This window comes from Polyodon spathula, chromosome 55, assembly GCF_017654505.1.
Source record: "Polyodon spathula isolate WHYD16114869_AA chromosome 55, ASM1765450v1, whole genome shotgun sequence".
NCBI lineage: Eukaryota > Metazoa > Chordata > Actinopteri > Acipenseriformes > Polyodontidae > Polyodon > Polyodon spathula.
The window spans coordinates 140,654-162,586 of record NC_054588.1 but is presented as its reverse complement, the minus strand read 5'-3'; the positions used below and the strand labels follow the sequence as shown (position 1 = coordinate 162,586).

Sequence of the window (21,933 nt, the reverse complement as noted above, 5' to 3'; positions counted from 1 at the left end):
GGAAGCGCTTCTGTGCACTTCAAGCACATTGTTGCAGAATAGCACATGCATACTTTCTGTTGGGGTTTTATCCCAGTTATTGTAATCGTGGCTCAAGGTTGGACCCCAGACCTCACTCCCATAGAGGAGAATGTGCAGAATAACACAGTCAGATAGTCTGTTCCAGATTTGGAGCGGTGGATTGATGGTACACAGTCTGGTCTTCATGGCGTGGAATGCCTGCAGTGCCTTTTCTCGCAGACACTGTACTGCTTGCATGTAGCTCTGTTCATAGGGAGCTGTAGCAGGTTCTGTGTGAAATAAAATGGATATTTGTTACTGTTATTTTTGGCTTTCTTTTGGAAAATCATAGTTTTGCTCTTGTTTTAAATGTAATATCAGAGACCATGCTTGGCAGTAGTTTCAGTAACAGATCTGGGTGCCAAATAGAATCAAAAGCCTTTTGAAAATCTACAAAGCAAGCAAAGATCTTCCCATGTTGTGTTTTATATACAGGTTTGCCTATCAGACAGTTTAAGGTGTAGATATGGTCTGTAGTTCTGTGGCTAGGCAGGAATCCTATTGGACGTTTCTGAGCACGTCTTTCTCTTTAAGGAAGTGTAATGCTCTTGTGTTTGTGGTGGCACAGTGTCATGTGCCCATGTTGCTGCTGCTGACACAATGAAACCTGGAATTGTGTGGCTCTAATCGATCACCACTCTTGTATATGGCTGTGATGAAACCTTCAGAGCAGATTGAAAACTCAATGCTGCTGTAGAATTTTTTTTTTTCTTTTTCGGTTTTTCCCTGGTTTTCTACCCAATTTGGAATGCCCAATTATTATTTTCTTTATACACATACACCACACACACAGGTGTGTGTGTCTTATATATATATATATATATATATATATATATATATATATATATATATATATATATATATATATATATATGTGTGTGTATATATATATATATATATATATATATATATATATAGAATATATATATATATATATATATATATATATATATATACATATATATATATATATATATATATATATATATATATATATATACAGTGGCTTGCAAAAGTATTCAGACCCCTGACCAATTCTCTCATATTACCAAATTACAAATGGTACATTGAAATTTCGTTCTGTTTGATATTTTATTTTTAAACACTGAAACTCAGAATCAATTATTGTAAGGTGACATTGGTTTTATGTTGGGAAATATTTTTAAGAAAAATAAAAAATATCTTGCTTGCATAAGTATTCAACCCCTGTGCTGTGGAAGCTCCCAGTTTGCACCGATGAAAGAAATTGCCCTAACGAGGACACAATTACCTTACCATTGGCCTCCACCTGTGAACCATTAAAGTTGCTGTCACATTTTCTGGATAAAAACCCCACTGTTGAAGGATCATTGGTAAGGCTGTGAATCTGAAGGAAAATGAAGACCAAAGAGCATTCTACAGAAGTTAGAGATAAAGTAATACAAATGCATAGATTAGGGAAAGGGTACAAAATAATATCCAAGTGTTTGGATATCCCAGTGAGCACAGTTGGATCAATAATCAGGAAGTGGAAGCTGCATCACACCACCCAGGCACTGCCAAGAAAAGGCCGTCCCTCAAAACTCAGCGCTCAAACAAGAAGGAGACTTGTGAGAGAAGCCACAGAGAGGCCAACAATCACTTTGAAGGAGCTACAGAGTTCAGTGGCTGGGAGTGGAGTAATGGTGCACCAGTCAACCATATCAAGAGCTCTGCATAACACTGGCCTGTATGGGAGGGTGGCAAGAAAGAAGCCATTACTCAAAAAGTACCATCTGAAAGCACGTCTGGAGTTTGCCAGAAAGCATGAGAGTGACCCAGCTGCGATGTGGGAAAAGGTTTTGTGGTCAGATGAGACCAAGATAGAGCTTTTTGGCCAAAACTCAAAGCGCTGTGTGTGGCGCAAACCTAACACTGCCCATGCCTCAAGACACACCATCCCTACAGTGAAGTATGGTGGTGGCAGCATCATGCTGTGGGGATGCTTCTCATCAGCAGGGACTGGGCATCTTGTTACAATTGAAGGAAGAATGGATGGAGCAAAATACAGGAAAATACTGCAAGAGAATCTGCTTCAGTCCGCTAAAAAACTGAAGCTTGGGAGGAAATTCACCTTTCAGCAGGACAATGATCCAAAGCACAAGGCCAAAGCAACACTGGAGTGGCTCAAGATCAAAAAGGTGAATGTCCTCCAGTGGCCCAGTCAAAGTCCTGATCTCAATCCCATTGAGTATCTGTGGCATTATTTGAAAATTGCGGTCCACAAGCGTCGTCCAACCAACCTGAACAACCTGGAGCAAATCTGCCAAGAAGAATGGGCCAAAATCACTCCGACACTGTGTGCAAAGCTGGTACATACTTACCCCAAAAGACTTAAAGCTGTTATTGCAGCGAAAGGTGGCTCTACCAAATATTAATGTGTGGGGGTTGAATACTTATGCAAGCAAGATTTTTCAGTTTTTTTTATTTTTCTTAAAAATATTTCCCAACATAAAACCAATGTCACCTTACAATAATTGATTTTGAGTTTAAGTGTCTGTTTAAGTGTTTCAGGGGTCTGAATACTTTTGCAAGGTACTGTATATATATCTATCTATCTATCTATCTATCTATCTATCTATCTATCTATCTATCTATCTATATATCTATATATAGAACACCATTACATCATGTAAGAATAAATTATAGATTTGAATATAAACAATAACAAGTAGTTGTCATGCCGTCAAACACCTGTAAATACCTTCAATGTTTTGATTCGAACACAGGCTCCCTTGAGAAAAATATGTACAACATATCGAAACGTTGGGCAGCTTGCTCTTTGAGCTAAAATATATATATTTTTCACACATTTTTAAACTAAGTTATGTTCTAATGATAATCCGTTAACTGTGATTGGTTGATTTCTGATGTACAGTTTATTTAATTTTGGGTGGAGGGGAGGGTGACCGTTCATTTCAATAGGAGGAACTGCTTGAGCTTTGACCCGAATCACCTGTTGTGTTGCATCATTCCTCTCTGGTTTATAGAACCCTGAGGGAGCTGGAACACGCTGTCTATATATGTATGTATACTGTATATAGACCCTGAGAGCTGCAGTGTAGAGATTCCACACACAACACAACACAACACAGACCCTGAGAGCTGCAGTAGAGATTCCACACACACACAACACAACACAGACCCTGAGAGCTGCAGTGTAGAGCTTCCACAAACAACACAAACATGGGAACAAAACAAACGTTTTGAACTAAGCACTTCTAAAGAAACATAGCCCCCCAGCACACACGCCAACTTGCCTCTCCTTCTACAGCACACTCCCCCAACAAACATTCTTTTGTATCCTTTTTATATGGTGTGTCCAGGGCTAATTGATACACAGTAATTGCACAACACCACACACACTCTGACACACACACACACACACTGACACATGCACACAGACACAAGCACACAAGCACACACACTCAGCTCTGCCACAAAAAAAAAAAAAAAAAAATATATATATATATATATATATATATATATATATATATATATATATATATATATATATATAGTAAAAATAGTTAATGCGTGAAGAAATATCTATCTTCTATATTTTTTACATTTCAAAAATTCTGTCTTAAGTTTCAATGACAGACGATTGCATGAGAAGTCTTTCTTAGTGTCTTCACTGAATTTAGGCTGAAAACACTGAGAAAGACGGAATGCAAACATTTGTCATTGAGTTAAGTGTATTTTTTTGTGTTTTAAGCTTGTATGTTGTGTTAAACTTAATCAAAAAATAAATGAGAAAAACAACAGTCATATGCTGTGAGTGACTGCCGCTCCTGATCCCCCCCCCCACACACACAGACTCAGCCTTCAGTGTCTGTCACTACCAGAGGCTACAGCTGTTTGTCCATCAGTCTCTCTGACACAGCCCCTTGTACCATAATCTTCATAACACTAATATAAAACCTTGGACAGAACTACAGCTACCCATCAAGGTGTCTCTATAAAGCTGTAATCTAGTGCGCTGGCATTGCCTGCTGTGTGCTGGGCAGAGCCTCGCCGTGCTGTACTGTACACAGGGCAATGCTGGTGGGACTACACTATAATCTCTATTGGTTGAGCCAACTGTGCATTTGACACGTTGGGCTGGTTCTCATAATAGCTTTTTCCAAACAGCCACAGCTCGAAATAACCATGTCTTCACGAGAGGTCAACTTGAAGGAAACTGAGAAAGAACAGAACTTCAAAACACTCAATGAGACGCTCTGCACTGGGAGAAAATAAACGAGAGGATTAAGCAACAGACCAGCGTTTGGGCTCTAGCGCCTTCATCAGTGTTTTTTAAACTAAACTGAGTCAAGCAGAGCAGCGTTTGGGCTTTAGTGCCTACATCAGTGTTATTGAAACTAAACTGCGTCAAGCAGACCAGCGTTTGGGCTCTAGTGCCTTCATCAGTGTTACTGAAACTAAACCGAGTCAAGCAGAGCAGCGTTTGGGCTCTAGTGCCTTCATCAGTGTTACTGACCTCTCTGTGCTTTACAATGCTTCCCTATGCTTTACCAGACCTCTCTGTGCTTTCCAATGCTTCACTATGCTTTACCAGACCTCTCTGTGCTTTACAATGCTTCCCTATGCTTTACCAGACCTCTCTGTGCTTTACAATGCTTCCCTATGCTTTACCAGACCTCTCTGTGCTTTACAATGCTTCCCTATGCTTTACCAGACCTCTCTGTGCTTTACAATGCTTCCCTATGCTTTACCAGACCTCTCTGTGCTTTACAATGCTTCCCTATGCTTTACCAGACCTCTCTGTGCTTTACAATGCTTCCCTATGCTTTACCAGACCTCTCTGGGCTTTACAATGCTTCCCTATGCTTTACCATACCTCTCTGTGCTTTACAATGCTTCCCTATGCTTTACCATACCTCTGTGCTTTACAATGCTTCCCTATGCTTTACCAGACCTCTCTGTGCTTTACAATGCTTCCCTATGCTTTACCAGACCTCTCTGTGCTTTACAATGCTTCCCTATGCTTTACCAGACCTCTCTGTGCTTTACAATGCTTCCCTATGCTTTACCAGACCTCTCTGTGCTTTACAATGCTTCCCTATGCTTTACCAGACCTCTCTGTGCTTTACAATGCTTCCCTATGCTTTACCAGACCTCTCTGTGCTTTTCAATGCTTCACTATGCTTTACCAGACCTCTCTGGGCTTTACAATGCTTCACTATGCTTTACCAGACCTCTCTGTTCTTTAAAATGCTTAACTAAGTTTTACCATGCTTTTACTGTTTGTTATTATGCTTTGCTGTGGTTTTACTGCGGGACACATTTATAAGGGTTAGTTTACCAGGGTTTGTCTTTTAATATGCTTTACTAAACCTCTCTGTGCTTTTCAATGCTTTTATAGGTCAGACTGGCCAATAAGCCCTCTGGTGACAAAGCCACTCTGACCGCTCAACAGTGGTGGATATCAGATTTTATACTACAAGAGTGGGAATATCTATCATGGGGTACATTTATGTTATAACAGAATAGAAGGATAACATGAGTGGGATAACGTGAGTGGATAACATGAGTGAGGTAACATGAGTGGATAACATAAATGTTGACTCAAGGAACTTTTTCGACCTGAAAAAAGAAGCAAGGACCAGGGGTCATAAATGGAGATTTAGATAAAGGGGCATTCAGAACAGAAACACAGAGAATTGTGGGAGTCTGGAACCAACTCCCCAGTAATGTTGTTGAAGCGGACACCCTGGGATCCTTCAAGAAGCTGCTTGATGAGATTATTGGATCAATAAGCCACTAACAACCAAACGAGCAAGATGGGCCAAATGGCCTCCTCTCGTTTGTAACCTTCCTTCTGTTCTTATGAGTGGAAAACATGCTTACATGGGACTAATTTTGAATGTGTCCTTGTTAAAATTCCAATCCAGTGCTGCCTGCAGTGCTGAAATTCAGGACGGAGCTGCCTGTCGCTATTCAAACAATAATGCCACTGTATATGTTTTATAACAACTTGCAAATGTCTGAAATCATTTCAAATTTCTATTGCTGTTCTGATTTGGACTCTGATATCCTTGAGATCGAGTTTAGACAAGAAATGCCAGTTTGACGATCTGCCTGTGTCTGTCTTATCCAAACAGCCTTCATTAAACCAGTACAGGTTGGAAACAGCAGAGAGGGTATAAACTGACAGACGGAGCTCAAGGTTGCAAAGAGGCTTTAAACAGGGTGTGAAATGAATCTGCGTCAAAACATAGTCTGTTGAAAATTAAAGATCTGACAGGTAAAATAATCCCTGAATGAATTAATTTAATATAAAAATGTTCACATTGTATTACATACACCACTCACCCTGTAGGGCTTGTGATTTACTGGGACATCCTCCTGCGGTGAATAAAAACAATCTTTCAGTAGCCTCTCTATATCATATAGCACTCTATACAATATTCTATACATGATGTATATCCCTTCTCCCAACTCCCCTTCCCTCCCTCTCCTTCTCTTCTCCCTCTCTCCTCTCCCCCCTCCCATCCCTCTTCTGCCCTCTCTCCTCTTCCTTCTTTCTCTTCTCCTCTCCCCCATCCCATCCCTCTTCTGCCCTTTCTCCTCTCCCTTCTTTCTCCTCTCCTCTCCCCCTCTCTCTCCCATCTATTATATTTTCTGTCGACAGTGGCAGCTCTTAATAAAGTTCATGGAGTAACAGAGCTGTTCACAGGGCTGTTGTAAGTGAGACACATGGGTGGGGGGGGATTAGCTGCTCCTCACCAATCCAAAAAACTGAACACTGTGTTTGAGTGACAGGGTCAACCTGTACTGCCCCCACCTCCCTCCTCCCCCTCTCCACGACAGACTTCACCTTTCACTCATACTCTGCCAGTTATCCCTGACTTGGCACAAAAATAAATGCCTTTTAAGAGATAATTAGATGCGTGAGGTCACAGGTGACCCCCCCCCCAGCCAATGAGGGTGTGTGTGGGAGGGGGCCAGCCCCCCCCGTAGGGTATATATAGCGCCTTGTAGGGCTCGGGATCCTTACTCCAGGCTTATAACAGGACAAGGAGGCAGTTGTAGTCTGGGTGGGTTTGTTTGGGGGATAAAAACAAGAGAAAGAGAGAGAGAGAGAGAGAGAGAGAGAGAGAGAGAGAGAGAGAGAGAGAGAGAGAGAGAGAGAGAGAGAGAGAGAGATTGCTCCAGACACAACCATGGACAACGGACACAGCAAAACGGTGGAGGAATGCCTCGCCTACTTTGGAGTGAACGAGAAGGCAGGGCTCGCTCCCGACCAAGTGAAGAAGAATATGGAGAAATACGGACCAAATGGTGAGTCAAGAGAGAGAGAGGAGAGAGGAGAGAGGAGAGGGGGGAGGAGAGAGAAGAGGGGAGAGGGGGGAGAAGAGAGAAGAGAGGGGCGAAGGAAGAGTGGAGAGGGGAGAGGAAAAAGGGGAGAGAGGAGAGGCGAGAGGAGATGGAAGTGGAGAAGAAAGGGGAGAGAGGAGAGAGGAGATAGGAGAGAGGGGAGAGGAGAGAGAGGAGATGAGAGAGGGGAGAGGGAAGAGGAGAGAGAGGGTTATAGGAGAGGGAGCACTTATAAAAGTTTCCCATAGTAAAAGCTTAGCAAAGTGTAATAAAGCACAGTGAAATCATGATAAAACATATTAAAAAATAAACCATAGTAAACTAACCCTTATCAAAGTTTCCCACAGTGAAAGCCTAGTAAAATGTAATGAAAGCATAGTAAAGCAAGTCTTGGGGTGATTGTGGTCGTTAGTTTTGGGGGGGGGGGGGAATGAAAGTTCTTGATGTGCATGATTATTTAAAAACTACTGCATACAACCCTGCAGCGTGGCACAGGTCTGCGTTTCTATATAATACAATCCTGCAGTGTGGCACAGGTCTGCGTTTCTATATAATACAACCCTGCAGTGTGGCACAGGTCTGCATTTCTATATAATACAATCCTGCAGTGTGGCACAGGTCTGCGTTTCTATATAATACAATCCTGCAGTGTGGCACAGGTCTGCGTTTCTATATAATACAATCCTGCAGTGTGGCACTGGTCTGTGTTTCTATATAATACAATCCTGAAGTGTGGCACAGGTCTGTGTTTCTATATAATACAATCCTGCAGTGTGGCACAGGTCTGTGTTTCTATATAATACAATCCTGCAGTGTGGCACAGGTCTGTGTTTCTATATAATACAATCCTGCAGTGTGGCACAGGTCTGTGTTTCTATATAATACAATCGTGCAGTGTGGCACTGGTCTGTGTTTCTATATAATACAATCGTGCAGTGTGGCACTGGTCTGTGTTTCTATATAATTCAATCCTGCAGTGTGGCACAGGTCTGCGTTTCTATATAATACAATCCTGCAGTGTGGCACTGGTCTGTGTTTCTATATAATACAATCCTGCAGTGTGGCATTGGTCTGTGTTTCTATATAATACAATCGTGCAGTGTGGCATTGGTCTGTGTTTCTATATAATACAATCGTGCAGCGTGGCACAGGTCTGTGTTTCTATGTAATTGCAGGAGAACCTGGACCCAACAAGATACCCATCAATCACTAGAAACACTCAACAAAGAACAAAAGCAATTGATAAAGTCAGACTATATACAAATATAAGAGTGTGCAAATGTATTGAACACCTCAAGATTTCTCATTTATATCCTTTATATACCTATCATGTGCAAAAATGTTGGACCACATTGGGAGTCATATATCAAGCATTTGTGACGGCATTAAAATCGCCCTGTATGTATCATGACACTTTTAACAAGTTAAGGCTGTGTTAGCACCGCCAAAATGTGCTCCGCTGTGCAATGCGCTCCCCTGTGCAATGTGCTCTGCTGCTCAATGCGCTCCCTGTGCAATGCGCTCCGCTGTGCAATGTGCTCCACTGTGCAATGTGCTCTCTGTGCAATGCGCTCCCCTGTGCAATGCGCTCCCCTGTGCAATGCGCTCCGCTGTGCAATGCGTTCCACTGTGCAATATGCTCCCTGTGCAATGCGCTCCGCTGTGCAATGTGCTCCCTGTGCAATGCGCTCCCCTGTGCAATGTGCTCCCCTGTGCAATGTGCTCCCCTGTGCAATGTGCTCCCTGTGCAATGCACTCCCCTGTGCAATGTGCTCCCTGTGCAATGTGCTCTGCTGTCCCCTGTGCAATGTGCTCCCTGTGCAATGCGCTCCGCTGTGCAATGTGCTCCCTGTGCAATGTGCTCTGCTGTGCAATGTGCTCCCTGTGCAATGCGCTCCGCTGTGCAATGTGCTCCCCTGTGCAATGTGCTCCCTGTGCAATGTGCTCCACTGTGCAATGTGCTCCCCTGTGCAATGTGCTCCGCTGTGCAATGTGCTCCGCTGTGCAATGTGCTCCGCTGTGCAATGTGCTCCGCTGTGCAATGTGCTCCCCTGTGCAATGTGCTCCCCTGTGCAATGTGCTCCCCTGTGCAATGTGCTCTGCTGTGCAATGTGCTCCCCTGTGCAATGTGCTCCGCTGTGCAATGTGCTCCGCTGTGCAATGTGCTCCCCTGTGCAATGTGCTCTGCTGTGCAATGTGCTCTGCTGTGCAATGTGCTCCCCTGTGCAATGTGCTCCGCTGTGCAATGTGCTCTGCTGTGCAATGTGCTCCCCTGTGCAATGTGCTCCCTGTGCAATGTGCTCTGCTGTGCAATGTGCTCCCCTGTGCAATGTGCTCTGCTGTGCAATGTGCTCCGCTGTGCAATGTGCTCCCCTGTGCAATGTGCTCCCCTGTGCAATGTGCTCTGCTGTGCAATGTGCTCCCCTGTGCAATGTGCTCTGCTGTGCAATGTGCTCTGCTGTGCAATGTGCTCCCCTGTGCAATGTGCTCCCCTGTGCAATGTGCTCCCTGTGCAATGTGCTCTGCTGTGCAATGTGCTCCCCTGTGCAATGTGCTCCCCTGTGCAATGTGCTCTGCTGTGCAATGTGCTCCCCTGTGCAATGTGCTCTGCTGTGCAATGTGCTCCGCTGTGCAATGTGCTCTGCTGTGCAATGTGCTCCCCTGTGCAATGTGCTCTGCTGTGCAATGTGCTCCCCTGTGCAATGTGCTCCCCTGTGCAATGTGCTCTGCTGTGCAATGTGCTCCCCTGTGCAATGTGCTCCCCTGTGCAATGTGCTCCCCTGTGCAATGTGCTCTGCTGTGCAATGTGCTCCGCTGTGCAATGTGCTCCCCTGTGCAATGTGCTCCCCTGTGCAATGTGCTCCCCTGTGCAATGTGCTCCCCTGTGCAATGTGCTCCCCTGCTGTGCTCTGCTGTGCAATGTGCTCCCCTGTGCAATGTGCTCCGCTGTGCAATGTGCTCTGCTGTGCAATGTGCTCCCCTGTGCAATGTGCTCCCCTGTGCAATGTGCTCCCCTGTGCAATGCTCTGCTGTGCAATGTGCTCCGCTGTGCAATGTGCTCTGCTGTGCAATGTGCTCCCCTGTGCAATGTGCTCTGCTGTTCAATGTGCTCTGCTGTGCAATGTGCTCTGCTGTGCAATGCGCTCCGCTGTGCAATGTGCTCCACTGTGCAATGTGCTCTGCTGTGCAATGCGCTCCACTGTGCAATGCACTCCGCTGTGCAATGTGCACATATTGACCTGTGCCTTTCAACAACTTTGTCCCAGAGTTCTTTTAAAAGCTCCTTGGTGCTTATGGTTGAGTCTTTGTTTGAAATGCACTACCCAGCAGAGGGAACCTACAGGAAATACTGAATGTATCCTGAAATCATGTGAATCACTACAATTTAACACCAGTGGAGGCCACTTAACTTGATGTGTAATTTTGAAGGCGATTGGTTACACCTGAGCTAATTTAGGATTGCTATTACAAGGGGGGTGGACACTTATCCAACCCAGCTATTTCAGTTTTGATTTTTAATTCATTTTCTACAATATTTTCTAGAATATTTTTTTCACTTGGAAGTGGAAGGACCAGTAGTAGCATTGCATTCAATAGAACAAAACAGTGTAGTTTAACAAAAAAAAGGCATGAGTTTGACTTCTTTTTGGGTTTTGTTTTGTAGCGAGAGAATCAAACACTATGGATTTAATCCATGCAGACATACACATTTGAATTTTCTTCAGCCTCTCGCATTGTACAAGTTTACCTTTATCTACCTTTTTTTCTAAGGGCAGATTTTTAAATTGACCCTAAAACTGAAATAAATGAATCTGTAAATTGAGCCTGAGTCATACATCGCATCCTGCAGACTGATGCCTCTGGCATAGTAGGACTAGGGATGGATCTCTCCCAGGAGGTAGAGGGCATGGAGCATTTGGTACATTAGTAGGAAGCTGCTTGGTGAGAGACTCAGAAACCAGGCCTGCTGTAATCGAGAAGGAAATGCATAGCTGTCAAAAAGGACACAAGTAACCAAAAGCACGCTTCTGTGCAAATATCTCCACGTGTGTGGACCCGTCCGCCCGCATGCAGGTTTTGTAAAATGTCCCAAACAAGCGGTGACCTCGTGGGGGCCCCAGTTCTGCTACAGCGTAATTTGCGTGTAGGTTACATGGGCAAATTGTAGATGGGGCTCACTTGTAATAAAGCTGCGTCAGTGTTGTAACCAACAGTGCCTCCCCGTCTGATAGTGTCTTTCTGGGTGGCAGATCAGATGTATTGTATAGCGTTTCTTGGGAAAATGAATAGACTCATCTTTAGAGTTGTGCTGCTTTCCCTCTAATTCTCTCCGAGTAATGTAGCTGGATAAATGCAGGGTTAGGTGCGTCTCTCGACTATGGCGGCACTATCATCGAGGAGGCGGTATCGTTTACGACACCAGCCTTAAATGGTACATATATAAGACCGATTTCAAACTGGTCTTATTTGGGCGCAAAGAAAAAGTCAGAAAGCAGCTGATAGGAAAGTGCATGATGGCAGCACCATACAGGGGCCGTCATTTTATTTATTTATTTATTTTTAAATCTATTTACATGATATTCCACGGAAGTTGCTGGCTAAAATGTGTTATCATGATAGTTCATCAAGAACATCGTCCAAAAAGCAAGGCTGAAGCACTTTAACATTGCAACAAATTTCTGCCGCAAACAAGACATTTAAAACGGTCCGCGTTGGCTTCAAAAAAATGCATCAAGCAAACAAATTAGATTTTTTAAAAACAACCTTGAATGTCAAATCCAGCAACATTTTCGAGTTTTGTAAACCTTCAAAGCTTATATTGACACACAAATTAAAATTACTGTGTAATTTATAGTCTACGCATAGACGTTTCTGCCTCAGTCACATTGTTTATTATTACAAAGGCATACACACAGTTAAAATCAATGGCATTCTCCACAAGCGTCTTAATGAAATCCAGACCCACTACTGGTGTGTGGGTAGAGTCCAGATGCAGTGTACAGTATCTACCAAGCAGTAAATTCCTCTGGATTAGCAGCTGTAAACTCTGTGGGATGAAAATAATGTACAAAACAGAGCTGCCTTGCTCATCAGTGTCCTGGTTGCATAGGCGGGCATAGTGAGACACAACTGTTTTAAACGGGCACAGACCTGTAATGCTGAAAGATTAAAAACATCTTTCAGCGTCAGGATGCAGGCTATGAAGTTATTTATATGTAAACGGGACATTTGTCAGATGGAAAACAAGGAAACCACAACTTTTCTCAGCACGCCCCACTAGGGGGTACTTTGAGACAGTACATGGGGCAGGATGAGACAATGTGTGTGAGAGGCCAGATATATCGCAATGCCTTAAACAGGACACCATCAGTTTTATTTACATAACACTATTTATGAAACACAAAACTGTTGACAACATTAGCAAAAATTTAATTACCACCTTACATTGCCTTAGATATAACTGTAGCTCAATTACAAAATCAAAGAGACAGTTAGCCAGCTGGCTGTCTGTCTGGCCTAGAACTCTATTACTGCAGTACATCTCAGTGCCTTTTAACACATGTCAAGGTCACAAACCTCTCTCTCAAAATATCAATTCACTAACTGGGATTTTCTCTGGTAAAAGAACAATGGCTGTAACACATGTACGGCCCCTTTTTCAATTTGGAAACAATTTCAATGTTTCCAAAATCAACTTCAAAAGAGAAGTTTCCCGTCTGGTGTCTTGTCTGGCCAGGGAACACTAGCCTTGGCAATGTGGCCCTAATACTGTCTTCATTTACTGATGAGATATCTGGAATTTCTGGCACTAGAAATTTACCAGACATTGTTCTGCTGGCATGCAATCTGATTTCATTCTCGTTATCCATCCTTTTGGTTCAGTGCCATGCCAGTGCAGTAAACATTTTGCTGACTTTTCTTTGTGCCACAAAACTCAACAAGGACACAGTCACCCTCCTTTGGTTCACACGACTCCAGTTCAGGATTTTTTTCATTAAAAAAACTTTGTAACATTTCACTGAGCAGCTGTTGAGGAGGTATGTTCGCTGCACTAAAGGCTTTCACTAATTTGATGTTGACATTATGTGTTGCTTCACTTTCTGTGCGCTTTTGAAACAGTCCTGTGATTGTGAACTGCTTGTTGGGTAGTTCTTTAGTTTGACTTGCTTGTTTTAGTGTACTGGGCAATAGTCAAGAGTGCCTTTTCTTAGATGATCCAAAGACACATTACGAGTTGAGCAAAACAGAACCCCACCGTCTGCATGCAACATCCCCTTTTCTTAGCTTTGAAGGCGAACTTCTGTTGAAATGACAGCTGTCTGTATTTCTAATGTATAATCATGCACTGAAAGCTAATACAACACGAGTTTAACAACCATTTTAAACTTCCCGCCTCTGACTCGCATGTTACTTCAGGCGTCCTGGTAGCGCCCCCCACCCCCACCCCCCCCGTCTAAAAAAAAAAGCCCCCACCCCCGTGACCTGAGTTAATAATAAAAATAAGAAGACTAAGGTGAAATTACTGATTTGCATTTGTTTTATATCTCCATTGCAGATTAGATGACGGTAATCTTTTTGCTTGGCATAGTTTCATTCATAACCGACCTGGAGTTTAATTGCGTTATAAATGTGCTAGTTAGAAGCAGTCGACTGTCAGAACAAAATGCAGGACCTAGCGTTCGTCGACGGTTATCCAGTTCGAACAGCATAGTTGCCTCGCCAACCCTCTACACTAGTCGTGGGACGCAGCAAGCGCTCTGCCAATAGGTCAGCGTTAAGGTCGTGTGATTGCTCTGTTGGGAGATGTGATCATAAAGGCGTAATTTCGTGAGAGCGAACAGAACTGAACAAGCTGGTTTGGCGAAACCGTTTATCTCCCTGCCCTTCGGTCGACCAGCCCGGTGAAATGTGGTGAAGCCCCGCACGCATAGCCGTGGCAAAAGTTTTGCATCATCTTTTTGTTGGATTGAGATTAACATCATGTACCGGTAGATGTTTTATTTAAGTATGGAAAACTACAAAGCAGTTTGCTTGTAATTCAGTATGTACCCCGGCACGCACTCGTCGGACTGTAGCTTGGTGAGAAGACTGAGGCTGGCAGGGGAGAGTGTAGCGTGCACGGGGGAAGGCAGCAGCAGGGCTGGAAGGTGACGTAATCACATACAAAGACATAAGCCCGATATACGGTCATTGCAAAAGAGCCAGCTCTTCTGTACAGCGGTACCGGCGCTATGCTTCAGTGCGAGAGGTCCCGGGGTCCTCACCCTGCCTGAGTTAACCGAGTACTGCTACAATATAACTAGTACTTTGAACTTTCTGTTGGAAAAACCCAATCAAAATGCACAAACAGCATCCCCAAATCGCTGTCAGCGGTGATGTTAGAACAGATATAGATAAAACCTGTTCCATCAACATCGAACAAGCTGAACGTGTCCAAGTGTGTCCGCCTTAACTAACGGATGGTAAAAAATTCAGTTAAAAAAATGGCCTGCTTTTGGGATATTAATTTGTTAAGTGTAATCTGCTGGTTCTGTGACACCACCTGGTTTCAATAAGTGGTACCTTTAGCGTCCTTAAGTGAATATGGATTGCATATGAAATACCACCCTCGCGGTATCTTGTGATGTAATTTGCATACATTTCCACACATTAACAGTATTCATTATATTTAAATGACTCAAACGCAGTAGAGAAACATGTAAAATATTTGTGCTAAGCTCTCGTCTCTTTCAGTGACTTTCTCATTATTATAATGCTTGTGGGGTTGAGTAACTAGGGGCCACATTTCTTCCAATCTTAACTTGAAACTTTGAAAGGAGTGAAAATAAGGTCAATTTTACAAAACAAAAAAACACATTGAGAGTGCTGAGGAGAACTGATAATATTAGAGAGAGCTTATAATATACTATGTTATCGCTGAATGAAACTGAATTCACTGTAATGTTTTTAATCATTCTCTCCCTCTCTCCCCCTCTCCTTCCCCTTCCCCTCTCCTCTCTTCTCTCCTCTTCTTTCTGCCTCCCTCTTTATCTCGGTTCTTCCAATGGACAGAGCTCCCAGCTGAAGAAGGTACGTTCCAATTTATTTATTTATTAATTTTACTATTTTCAACTTTTAAGAAACACCAAAACTTATAAAACAAGAACAAAAACAAGTGTTTTTGGTACAACATCATCATCATAATAATAATAATAATAATAATAATAATAATAATAATAATAATAATAATACGCTGTGAGTGTAGCTGAAAAGTAAAGAAATAGAGAGAAAGAAAGAAAATAAAATAGGGATTTATAATCTCTAACCCCAACAGCCTCATAGGAGCCAATGCAATTTCCACCCTGTAAAGCTATTTTAAATATTGAATGCATGGCAGTGTTAAGCAGGCCGCCTGTTGCACTGTGTGTGTGTGTGTGTGTGTGTGTGTGTGTGTGTGTGTGTGTGTGTGTGTGTGTGTGTCTCTGTGTGTGTGTGTGTGTGTGTAGATGTGTGCTGTAGAGGTTATAACCCCCTCTGCTGAATACTCTCTCTCCCGCTCTCTCTTCAGGAAAGACAATCTGGGAGCTGGTTGTCGAGCAGTTTGAAGACTTGCTGGTCAGAATCCTGCTTCTTGCGGCCTGCATCTCCTTTGTAAGTGTGTCCCAAATGTACTGAACTATAGGTGTGTGTATAATTCAGACGTAGAGTTGACAATGCATGTTATATCGTCTATGTGTGTTTGCACCGTGCCTTTTATCACCCTAAAGGGCCTGGACACACCAGCGCTGCGCGACACTGTTATTTTATTGAGGGCCAGTAGGTCAGCGCCACACCAGCGCGTCTATACCCAAGCGTCAATTCCCTTTCCCGGGTAAAAAAAAGAATACTTTATTGCATTCCATTTAGCATGAAAATACCCTCCCTCTTCACTGCTGCTCTTACCTGATAGTGTGACACCAGAAGAGGAGGCAGAAGAAGAGATCCATACTGTACAGAAGTGTGAACATGCATTTCCATTTGACTTGAACTTTTGAAAAAGGGAATTTAGTCTTCTAAAAATAAAAAACCTTTGTGTTTAGTCATGTTAAATACCGTGCCTATTTAAACATATAGATAATTACACTGTGTGTGTGCGTATTTGTACGTGCGTGTTTGTGTGTTTACTTTTATCTGTACACATACACGTTGTGTGTAAACAGTCAATACTAGACCACAGTTTCAAGCAACTCGTTATGCAGCAATGGCGGTACATCTTGTAGCTCATATAGTGATATTTTTCATTTAATAAAGACTGAATCAGCAAAACAAAGCGCATCAAATAATCAACAGTCATATTCATGAATTGCGCAATGCGAATATCGTTTCATGAATTAATTGCATAATACATTTTACAATGTGTCATATACTCAGTGTGTATTTCGTAAACGTCGAGTAAAAAAAGACGATCTTACATAGAAAACGCAGGTTGTTTGTTTAAAAAAACAAAACGTTATACAATTTCACAACTCTACTGTATGTACAGTTACTGACTCAAGTAAATGATTGTACAGTTCGGACTTCATCACCAACATAGTTTGTAAGCTCGAAACTGATTGGTCCATGGAAACATAACTCCGGAAACAAAATGCCCTTAGAGACTAAATGTTTTACTCGATTTACATACGTAATGAATTTTATTGGAAGAAAATAAACATTTTGAGTACTATTCACTGGAACAATACGAGCATGGTAAAAGCTTTTTGAAATAACTAGGCGCCTCATCTGGCAAAATAGACGACAATATAGTCGGCAGCTGGAAATGAAAAGGCTGAGACAGCCCCCCCTGAGTTTCAATAGCCATAGTTTTATATATTATACTGGACTGTGGCTCCAGCAATGATTCACACAGCCCCCTGAGTTTCAATAGCCATAGTTTTATATATTATACTGGACTGTGGCTCCAGCAATGATTCACACAGCCCCCCTGAGTTTCAATAGCCATAGTTTTATATATTATACTGGACTGTGGCTCCAGCAATGATTCACACAGCCCCCCTGAGTTTCAATAGCCATAGTTTTATATATTATACTGGACTGTGGCTCCAGCAATGATTCACACAGCCCCCCTGAGTTTCAATAGCCATAGTTTTATATATTATACTGGACTGTGGCTCCAGCAATGATTCACACAGCCCCCCTGAGTTTCAATAGCCATAGTTTTATATATTATACTGGACTGTGGCTCCAGCAATGATTCACACAGCCCCCCTGAGTTTCAATAGCCATAGTTTTATATATTATACTGGACTGTGGCTCCAGCAATGATTCACACAGCCCCCCTGAGTTTCAATAGCCATAGTTTTATATATTATACTGGACTGTGGCTCCAGCAATGATTCACACAGCCCCCCTGAGTTTCAATAGCCATAGTTTTATATATTATACTGGACTGTGGCTCCAGCAATGATTCACACAGCCCCCCTGAGTTTCAATAGCCATAGTTTTATATATTATACTGGACTGTGGCTCCAGCAATGATTCACACAGCCCCCCTGAGTTTCAATAGCCATAGTTTTATATATTATACTGGACTGTGGCTCCAGCAATGATTCACACAGCCCCCCTGAGTTTCAATAGCCATAGTTTTATATATTATACTGGACTGTGGCTCCAGCAATGATTCACACAGCCCCCCTGAGTTTCAATAGCCATAGTTTTATATATTATACTGGACTGTGGCTCCAGCAATGATTCACACAGCCCCCCTGAGTTTCAATAGCCATAGTTTTATATATTATACTGGACTGTGGCTCCAGCAATGATTCACACAGCCCCCCTGAGTTTCAATAGCCATAGTTTTATATATTATACTGGACTGTGGCTCCAGCAATGATTCACACAGCCCCCCTGAGTTTCAATAGCCATAGTTTTATATATTATACTGGACTGTGGCTCCAGCAATGATTCACACAGCCCCCCTGAGTTTCAATAGCCATAGTTTTATATATTATACTGGACTGTGGCTCCAGCAATGATTCACACAGCCCCCCTGAGTTTCAATAGCCATAGTTTTATATATTATACTGGACTGTGGCTCCAGCAATGATTCACACAGCCCCCCTGAGTTTCAATAGCCATAGTTTTATATATTATACTGGACTGTGGCTCCAGCAATGATTCACACAGCCCCCCTGAGTTTCAATAGCCATAGTTTTATATATTATACTGGACTGTGGCTCCAGCAATGATTCAGACAGCCCCCCTGAGTTTCAATAGCCATAGTTTTATATATTATACTAGACTGTGGCTCCAGCAATGATTCACACAGCCCCCCCTGAGTTTCAATAGCCATAGTTTTATATATTATACTAGACTGTGGCTCCAGCAATGATTCAGCCCTGAGTTTCAGACAGCACAGTTGAATATGTAATGTTGTGCTGTGTGAAAGGTCATTGTCATTGTGTTAATTCAAGGACGTTCTGTTTTTCTCAGTGTCACAGTTGTTGCCAGCAGAAGTTGTCTCTATTTTGGGAGCATTCCAGCTAGATTTGAAAGGATGGCACCTGTTCTAAAGATCAGGTGTACATGCCCCCCCTCTCCTCCCTGCTCCTCTACCCACCCCTCTCTCTCCTCCCTGCTCCTCTACCCACCCCCTCTGTCCCACACAGTTTGCCCAAACAAGGCATGCAGTTGCTCTGAGGGGCTAGTTATTTCGGGAGAGGGGGAGCCTAGCCGACAGCCACAGTAACTTAATCCTGGATCCAAGAGATGAGAAGGGTCGGGAGGGCTTCAGAGCAGTGGAATGACGTTGACCTCACTAGCGAGTGGAAGATATTCTCCTCTCCCTCTCTCTCACCTGAGTGAAACCTCTCTGTCAGAAGATGAACAAAACTTGAAGAAACTAAGTGCAGCGTAGTGCCCCTATGAGCTAAAATCTGGACTACGCCACCCTAGTTTAACCAGGAGCAAAGAGCAGCTCCGAATACCCAATTTTGTAAACAGACCTTTGGGTCCCCATTCAAGCCTTTATCAAATAAGTGCTAAATAACAAGTAAACAGATCACAATGGAAAGATATGTATTAATGTCACAGGCTAAAAAGAATTGCTGGCAATGATTACAATAAGAGCAATAAAAAATAAGACTGACTAACAACTTTAATGCTAAATATTTCCAGCAGTACCACTTGTCACCTCCAGCTAGATGCAATGCAATGGTCATAAATTAGGGGCCACTCCACAACTTAGTTCCAGGCAGGGAAACTGAGTGGAACAATAAAAACAAAAAAAAATATATATAAATACAGAACACACATGGAGGCTGTGTGGTCCAGTGGTTAAAGAAACAGGCTTGTAACCAGAAGGTCTTTGGTTCAAATCCCAGCTCAGCCAGTGGCTCACTTTGTAACCCTGAGCAAGTCATTTAACTTCCTTGTGCTCTGTCTTTCAGGTGAGACATTGTTGTAAGTGACTCTGCAACTAATGCATAGTTCACACACCCTAGTCTTGTATCTTGTAGTGTGAGAGGTCCCAGGTCTGCGTGGTGCACCTTCCTGTATTAACGTGTGTATATATATATATGTAGAGTAAAACTTTTTTAAGTGCATAAATAAACTCAGTATCAAAATAGTGCAAACAACAACAAAACACACAAAATATATAAATTTGATCTCATCAGTAAACTGCCTGGGACAGGAGGTTAGACTGGAGTAATCCCACAATATACAACTGTACAATATTTCATTTGCAAAACAGACTGCACATAGCCACAAGCAGCTTTAATCATACCAAACGTTAAATTATTTTTACGTTTATGCACTTAAAATAATCTTTGAGCAAACCGTTACAGTCGTTATAACAATAAGAGCTAAATAAAGAAATAAAACACAAAAAGAAACAATGGTTGGCTCCTACAAGCAAAGAAACAGGAAAGTCAGCTCTAGTGCCTTCACCAGTGTTATTGAAACTAAACTGAGTCAAGCAGACCAGCGTTTGGGCTCCAGTGCCTTCATCAGCGTTACTGAAACTAAACAGTCAAGCAGACCAGCGTTTGGGCTCCAGTGCCTTCATCAGCGTTATTGAAACTAAACTGAGTCAAGCAGACCAGCGTTTGGGCTCCAGTGCCTTCATCAGTGTTACTGAAACTAAACTGAGTCAAGCAGACCAGCGTTTGGGCTCCAGTGCCTTCATCAGTGTTATTGAAACTAAACTGAGTCAAGCAGACCAGCGTTTGGGCTCTAGTGCCTTCATCAGTGTTATTGAAACTAAACTGAGTCAAGCAGACCAGCGTTTGGGCTCCAGTGCCTTCATCAGTGTTATTGAAACTAAACTGAGTCAAGCAGACCAGCGTTTGGGCTCCAGTGCCTTCATCAGTGTTATTGAAACTAAACTGAGTCAAGCAGAGCAGCGTTTGGACTCTAGTGTTTCATCATCCAGAACTCAATCAGTGGAGATGAAGAAACTGATTCAAGCAGAAGAATATTCATAACACTGGTGAAGGCACTAGAACTGAAACTGGGGTCTGATTGAAGCTGTTTTGTGTTTTGAAGCACAGAGGCCTTTGTTCTTTTTTCCACTTGTCAATGAGAGAGAATGAGAAAGAGAAAGAAATTTCTTTCTCACTCTCTCCCCCCCCCTCTCTCACACGCTCATCCCCTGCCTCTCTCTCCTCAGGTCCTGGCCTTGTTTGAGGAAGGTGAGGAGACTGTCACGGCCTTCGTGGAGCCCTTCGTCATCCTGCTGATTCTCATTGCCAATGCCATCGTCGGGGTGTGGCAGGTGAGGGAGGAGAGAGGGATGGACGGAGGGAGGGGGAGGAGGAGAGATGGAGGGATGGGAGGAGGGAGGGAGGAGAAGGGGAAGGAGGAGGAGGGAGGGAGTGAGGGGAAGGAGGAGAGAGGGAGGAATGGGAGGAGAGAGGGGGAGGGGAGGGAGGGAGTGAGGGGAAGGTAGGAGGAGTCCCTACATCCCTCCCTCATCCCCCTCCCTCCCTCAGTAGGGGAGAGGGAGGGAGTGAGGGGGAGGATGAGAGAGGGAGGGACCTCACCCTCCTCCTTCCTCCCTCCCTCTCCCTCTCAGGTAGGAGTGAGGGGAAGGAGGCGAGAGGGAGGGATGTAGGGAGGGAGTGAGGGGGAGGAGGAGAGAGGGAGGGATGGGAGGAGAGAGGGAGGGTTGGAGGGTGAGATGGAGAGATAAGGGAGGAGGGAAGGAAATTACAGTTACCCTCCCCTTAGTTGTCACTTATAAAGCCACATCCTTACTTCAGAAATTAAGTAAATAATAAAACTGATATAACAGACAGGGTCAACCAGACATATTAACTGATACAAAAGACAGGGTTGACCAGACATATCGTCTGCCCCCCTGCTCTAACCCCCTCTCCCTCTCTCTCCCCAGGAGAGGAATGCGGAGAGCGCTATCGAGGCCCTGAAGGAGTACGAGCCGGAGATCGGGAAGGTTTACCGAACAGACAGGAAGAGCGTGCAGAGGATCAAAGCAAGGGAAATTGTACCGGGAGACATTGTGGAGGTGGCAGGTGAGAGAGAGAGAGGGAGAGAGAGAGAGAGAGAGAGAGA

At 43.3% G+C, this 21,933-nt stretch overlaps 1 protein-coding gene across 2 annotated transcripts in view; it reads left to right on the top strand.

Annotated features, from left to right (window-relative positions):
* Positions 1-7,089: 7,089 nt before the first annotated feature.
* Positions 7,090-21,933, top strand: part of LOC121307343 (sarcoplasmic/endoplasmic reticulum calcium ATPase 1-like) — a 44,780-nt gene continuing 29,936 nt past the window's right edge. For both annotated transcript variants that reach the window (XM_041239519.1, XM_041239520.1), the window contains exons 1-5: positions 7,090-7,365; positions 15,454-15,471; positions 15,950-16,032; positions 21,032-21,136; positions 21,755-21,893. In XM_041239519.1, the coding sequence (XP_041095453.1) occupies positions 7,248-7,365; positions 15,454-15,471; positions 15,950-16,032; positions 21,032-21,136; positions 21,755-21,893 (463 nt within the window). In that variant the 5' untranslated portion in view covers positions 7,090-7,247. The remainder of the gene's footprint in view (positions 7,366-15,453; positions 15,472-15,949; positions 16,033-21,031; positions 21,137-21,754; positions 21,894-21,933) is intronic.